At 69.1% G+C, this 6,427-nt stretch overlaps 1 protein-coding gene across 6 annotated transcripts in view; it reads right to left on the bottom strand.

Annotated features, from left to right (window-relative positions):
* Positions 1–3,727: 3,727 nt before the first annotated feature.
* DOCK6 (dedicator of cytokinesis 6) overlaps positions 3,728–6,427 on the bottom strand; it is a 58,292-nt gene continuing 55,592 nt past the window's right edge. For 5 of the 6 annotated variants that reach the window (XM_073318253.1, XM_073318254.1, XM_073318255.1 and 2 more), the window contains 3 exons: positions 6,285–6,391; positions 5,821–5,988; positions 3,728–5,452 (listed from right to left, as the gene is read on the bottom strand). In XM_073318253.1, the coding sequence (XP_073174354.1) occupies positions 5,410–5,452; positions 5,821–5,988; positions 6,285–6,391 (318 nt within the window). In that variant the 3' untranslated portion in view covers positions 3,728–5,409. Of the gene's footprint in view, positions 5,453–5,820; positions 5,989–6,284; positions 6,392–6,427 lie in introns of those variants that run through there. The other variant, XM_073318259.1, reaches the window with a different exon arrangement.

Below are 6,427 nucleotides of genomic sequence, written 5' to 3'. Positions count from 1 at the left end.
CTTCGGTCCCGCCCCCCTGCCCGGGACACACCCCTCCCCAGCTAAAAGGGGCAGCGACCAGTGTGAGCGGGGCCCGATCCGGCGTGCGAAGCACTGGTGGGATAGAAGATCAGGGTAGGAAGGGACCTCAGGAGGTCATCTAGTCCAACCCCCTGCTCAAAGCAGGACCAATCCCCAATTTTTGCCCCAGATCCCTAAATGGCCCCCTCAAGGATTGAACTCACAACCCTGGGTTTAGCAGGCCAATGCTCAAACCACTGAGCTCATTCCTCTGCCAGGAGCAGAACCAGAGCCTGGCTGCGGCCCGCCGGGGAGCTGCACAACCAGGAGCCCAGAGCGCCAAGGGCTGGGCCTCAGGCTCGGCTGCTTCCGAGCTCCAGGCAAAGGGGATTTGGGCAAACTGGGCGAACCGGTAACGGCCACGTCTTCCTGAGGGTCTGGGTGGCGCGACGGGGCCCTGATCTCGGTTAGGGTCTGGGCAGCGCCCGGCCTGACAGAGCCCTGGTCTCGGTTGGGGTCTGGGCAGCGCCCGGCCCGACGGGGCCCTGGTCTCGGTTGGGGTCTGGGCAGCACCCATGGGGCCCTGGTCTTGGTCGGGGTCTGGGCAGCCCCCGGGCCACCGGGGCTCTGGTCTCGGTCGGGGTCTGGGCAGCCCCCGGGCCACCGGGGCTCTGATCTCGGTGGGGGTCTGTGCCAGGTAATATTCCAGGGGAATCTGTGGGGATTGAGGGGCCCATTTACACCCTCCATCAGCACAGTAAGTGGCGTTTATTAGGTGTATTACGGTAGCGCCCAGCCCCCACCCCGTGCCAGGCGCTGCACAGACCCAGAACTAAAAGCCAGGCCCTGCCCGTTGCGCTGCCCCTCTCCGGGGGCTCCCCCTGGGTCCTGTGGGCTGCCGCGAGGCAGGAGAAGGCAGCCTGGCAGGAGTTAATTCGCAGCGGCTGGTGACCGGCTCTCGGGCCTGGTTCTAATTTAGCTGCTGCTCCCGGCTCTTGGTGCATTTTTGCTTGGAGCTGAAACGTTACACGCAGAGTTTGTGGCTAGTGATAATGACGTGGGTTTGAGCTTCATGGGTGGAGCCCAGCCGAGATCGGGGCCCCGTCGCGCCGGGCGCCGCCCAGACCCCAGCCGAGATCAGGGCCCCGTCGCGCCGGGCGCCGCCCAGACCCCAGCCGAGACCAGGGCCCCGTCACGCCGGGCGCTGCCCAGACCCCAGCCGAGACCAGGGCCCCATCACGCCCGGCGCCGCCCAGACCCCGGCCGAGATCAGGGCCCCGTCGCGCCGGGCGCCGCCCAGACCCCAGCCGAGATCAGGGCCCCGTCGCGCCGGGCGCCGCCCAGACCCCAGCCGAGACCAGGGCCCCGTCACGCCGGGCGCTGCCCAGACCCCACCCGAGACCAGGGCCCCATCACGCCCGGCGCCGCCCAGACCCCGGCCGAGATCAGGGCCCCGTCGCGCCGGGCGCCGCCCAGACCCCAGCCAAGACCAGGGCCCCGTCGCGCCGGGCGCCGCCCAGACCCCAGCCGAGACCAGGGCCCCGTCACGCCGGGCGCTGCCCAGACCCCACCCGAGACCAGGGCCCCATCACGCCCGGCGCCGCCCAGACCCTGGCCGAGATCAGGGCCCCGTCACGCCGGGCGCCGCCCAGACCCCAGCCAAGGTCAGGGCCCCGTCACGCCGGGCGCCGCCCAGACCCCAGCCGAGATCAGGGCCCCGTCGCGCCGGGCGCCCCCCAGACCCCAGCTGAGATCAGGGCCCCGTCGCGCCGGGCGCCCCCCAGATCACAGCCGAGACCAGGGCCCCGTCGCGCTGGGCGCTGCGCAGACCCCACCCGAGACCAGGGCCCCGTCGCGCCGGGCGCCCCCCAGACCCCAGCCGAGACCAGGGCCCCGTCGCGCCGGGCGCCGCCCAGACCCCACCCAAGATCAGGGCCCCGTCACACCGGGCGCCGCCCAGATCCCAGCCGAGATCAGGGCCCCGTCGCGCCGGGCGCCGCCCAGACCCCAGCCAAAACCAGGCTGGGGTTCGGATGCACCAAATCACTGTGGTGCTGCCGGCCGCAAGGCTCTGCTGCCAAACCCGGGCCCCGATCCTGCAGCCCGGACTCCACCAGGCGGCCGAGGTGGGGGGCAGATCCTGGAAGGGTCGGGCCCTCGGCCTGCACTGGGGCTCCAGGGGAGGGCGCAGGGAGAGTTGGGTTTTGCTCCTGCCTCGGCCCTGCCTGACTGGGGGGCAAGTTACATCATCCTGCTGGCTGTCCAGTTACACTGCACTCGAGGGTCGGGGTCTGGGCAGCACCCCGCCCGATGGGGCCCCGGTTTTGGCTCCAGCTGCTCCCCCCTGCCCCCCCGGGGTAGCCGGCGAACCCAGCTGCGTCGATTCCTCACCCCGCTCGGCTGGGTTTCGGCTCAGAGGCCCAGGGCAGAAGGCGTCGCTCTGCAAACAGCCCAGCTCCCGTCTTTCCCATTGCTGGGGGCTCCAGCTCTGCCCTGACGCCCGGGGGAGGGCGCCCTGCCCCGCAGAGGGGGCTCGGCCCAGCGGGTGCAGAGAGGGGCCGGCCAAGGGACATTTATCCCTGGCCTCACGAGCCCCACGGCGCCAGGGCTGCAGCCAGATGCATGGGGCACCACCCTGAGCTGGTGTTTCGCTCGGTTGTGCCCGTCTGCTCCTGCCAGGGCCCTGGGCTGGGCCGCCCCAGAGCTGAGCAGCTCTAGGGCCGGATAATCCCCCCTTCCTGCCCCCGAACGGGCCCAGCTGGACCCAGTGACTTGCCCGGGGGCCTGAGAGAGGCCTGGCGCCAAGCCGGGCATTGAACCTGAGGTCCCGGCCTCCATCTCAGGGCCCCTCGTCCCCCTCCCCACACCTGGCAGCTGCCGGGCCCCAGGCCTGCTGGGGCGACTCGCAGGCAGTGTCACTTCGCGAGGGTCCCATCCGGCTGCCTTGCCGAACCCCACCCGCATGGCCTGAGACACCTGGGTTCTTTCCCCTGCTCCAACCATAGGCAAGTCCTGCCTCAGTTTCCCCTCCCACCCTGCCTCTAGCTAGTCTGGGAGCTCTTTGGGGTCTGGACAGTCTCTCGCTGCGTGTCTGGGCAGCGCCAGGGCCCGGATCTCAGACAGGGACTGGGCAGCACCTGGCACCAAGTGGGGGAGCCCCAGATCTCAGCGCTACCATAATACACCTAATAGTAACTAATTCACATCCAGCCCAGCCCCTAACCCCTGCTGTCCCCCACGGCCATCAGCAACTCCTGCCCAGGTGCCCGCCTGTCAGCAGCGCCTGCCCCCCAATTGCCCGTGCACAAGCCGGGCCCCCCGGCACAGCTGTCTGTCCCCTCACCGCTCCAGCTGTTGGGTCTATCAGGGCTGGGTGCTATCACCCAGCACACGCCGCCCTGGCATGGGCCTGGCAAGATTAGATGCCACAAGCTCCAGCGAAAGGGGGCGGGTGGGTGGCGGGGCCTGGCTCTGCCACTGGCCTGCGGGGGGGGGGGGGTGTCCTCAGTTTCCCCTCCAAAGCCTTGGCGAGCGTCAGCTCGACAGGCAGGGATGTGTCTGCCCAGCGCTCAGCCCGAGGGGGCCCCCACATTCCTGGGGGGCTGCATGGGGGCTGGTGGGCAGAGGGGCCCCCAGCCTGGCTGGGGGTGTCTGCACAGGCCCCCCCCTCCGCCCCCCACCCTCACTCGACCCCACTGCAACACAAACCAGACTCGGCTCCTGGGAATTCAAACAATCCAAAGGTTTTGGGTTTTATTGTTAAATCGCTTTATAAATAAACCCCCAGCCGGCGCCTCTCCCCGCGGTCCCAGCCGGCCAGACGCGGGGTGGGGGGGCAGGCCCGGGGTGGGAGGCTACGGAGGACGCTGAGGGGAGACCATGTCCCCCCATGTCCTGCCCCAGAGCAAGGCAGGAGCCAAATCCAATGGGGTGCATGGGAGGGGAGGGGAGGGAGCTGGGGGGGGGCAGCAACAGCTTCACCCCTCCCCTACCTGGTATTTAATGTGGGGGAGAGTTTCCAGTTTGGGGTTAAGGCCGGTGGCCCAGACCGGGAAGGGGGAGGGGCACAGCACCAGTGATTTGAAGGGGGCAGGGAAGGTCTGGGCTCCCCCCCAACTCCCCATCCAGGCCCTGCTGGAGTTGAGGGGGCAGCAGGGCCCCACGCCGGACACTCTTGGCCCCCCCAGGGTACAGCTGGGGGGTGGGGGGGCTCGCACTGACACTGCAGGGCCTGGGGAATCCCCTGCCCACCCCACAGGTGGAGGGCCTGGAGTGGGACCTAATGGAGGGGCCCATGCCTGGCAGCCCCCCCCCCATCTGTGCCCCTTTGCTGGGGGTACCGCCTGCCCCACTGCCAGTAGACCAGCCCCCTCTCCCCGACTCACGTGGAACAGCCTCATGGCTATGCTTCACCCTGCCCCTGCTTGCCCTCCCCATTTAACCAGATCAGCCCCCCAGACCACCCCTTCAAACCATGGGTTAATGAACGTCCCAGAGGGGGCCCCCCGCTGGGGGTCAAGGAAGAGATAGCAGAAGCGGGGGAGAGGAAGGCTCCCCAGGGTGAGAAAAGAAACATACAGAGGTGAGTGGGGCGGGAAGTGGGGCACCCCCCCTCCTTCCACTACAGCTAGGGCCGGCCCAGGCACTTGGGGGGTTGGAAGGCTCCAGCTGCCCCCCCCAGCACAGGGATTGGGCAGAGGCTGTGTCCCCCCCTCCCCCCAGAGGGGTGGGGGAGCAGGATCCTCAAGCACCACAAGGGCCATAGGGCCCCTGGCTTTGGCGCAGGGGGGAGAGGACTCCTGGGTTCTGTTCCCAGCACTGGGAGGGGGACTCCATGGCCTGCCCCATTCTCTCGCCCCAGGAACCAGCCAGCTGTGCCATTTGCCATGGGGGAGGTGGGGGTGATCTTGGCCTGGTGCCGCTTCGCTGCCCGCATTTGGGGGATCCGCAGGGGGAGATGCTCGGGGGGGCAGCTTGCTGAGCTTTGGTCCAGAGGCAGGGTCCCTGGCAGGATTGGGGCCACCCAACTTCTACCGCTGGCTGCTAGGTAAACAGGCCAGACAGCCCGCCTGGCTCCTGCAGCACCGGGCACAGGCCGCGGGAGAGACACCAGACCCGAGTCCTGGCGCCTTGCCCTTAACGCCCCGGGCAGCAGAAGGCAGCGGGAAGGGGCGGAGAACGACCCTGATACACCACGGACACCTGGCATTTGACTGGGTCGAGTGGTCTCCCCGCAGGCCCGGCTGGGGGCAGAGTTTGAGAGTGGGCCTGGACCCGGGGGAGGCGGCTTGGGCTGGCTCCATACGGGGGGCTCAGCAAGGCACTCTGGAGGCTGGCAGGGTGTGTCCCCCCAGGCTGGAAGAGCGGACGCAGCCGGTCCAAGGTCCTCGGTGATCCTGCTGGCTCCTCCTAGCCCTCCAGCTTGTGGAGACTAGACCTGTTCAGAGAGTTTCTGGTGGGGGCGAGGGGGGAAAGCCTCTAATTAATCCAATGGGTGAAATTAACATGTGGCAAATCCGCCCCCTCCCCGGCGGGTGGGGGACCCTGGGAACTGCCAGGTGTGGCGAGACCCCAGGGAACAAGCCAACCCTGGATTCCCTGCTCAGGGAAGGGAGTGGAGTGTAGTGGTCAGAGCAGAGAGCCAGGACTCCTGGGTCCCATTCCTGGCTATGCCACAGGATTCCCTGCATGACCCTGGGCACGTCCCATCTCCTCACTGCCTCAGTTTCTCCTCTTGTCCTGTGCGTATTCCGGCTGGGCACGACCTGGGGACGGTCTCTCCCTGTGTCCGGGCAGTGCCTGGCGCCGGGGGGTGCTCACCGGTGGGTGGAGCGCGGGACGGGCGGGGCGTAGAGCTGGGGGATCCGGCGGCCCAGCAGGGGCTGCAGCGACTCCCGGAGGCGCAGGAAGTTCCGTTCCAGCTCCCGGTGATACTCGCGCTGGTCCGGCCCGATCAGCGCCTTGTTCTTACGCAGGGCGTCTTCGCACCTGCAACCGAGGGGCGGGGCTCATCACCACGGCCAACGGGGGTCCCAGAATGCACTGCTTCGCCCCAGCTGAGTGCAGGGCCCAGGGCTGGGGGGCTCGGAGCCCCACGGAGGGAGCGGGGGGCAGGCAGGGGCCAGGACCCAGCCCCCCACCTCCTGGGGATGAGGCCAGCCCTGGCGAAGGGTTGTGCCGGTGGGGGAAGCGGGGGGCCGGGGGGGAGAGGGGGGAAGGGGGGGCCGGGGGGGAGAGGGGGGAAGGGGGGGCTGGGTGCTGGGGGGGGGGGGGGGGGCCGGTACCGTTTGGTGAAGTCCCTGAAGCAGAGGCGCAGCTTGTTGTGGTGCCGGTAGAGCCGGGGGTCGTCCGGGATCTCGGCCAGGAACACCTGGGCCACCTCCAGCGGGCCCTGGGCAATGGGCAGTGGGTCAGCGCCCGGCCCCGC

This window comes from Lepidochelys kempii, chromosome 20 (assembly GCF_965140265.1).
Source record: "Lepidochelys kempii isolate rLepKem1 chromosome 20, rLepKem1.hap2, whole genome shotgun sequence".
Lineage (NCBI taxonomy): Eukaryota > Metazoa > Chordata > Testudines > Cheloniidae > Lepidochelys > Lepidochelys kempii.
This window is presented reverse-complemented; position numbering and strand designations above follow the sequence as displayed.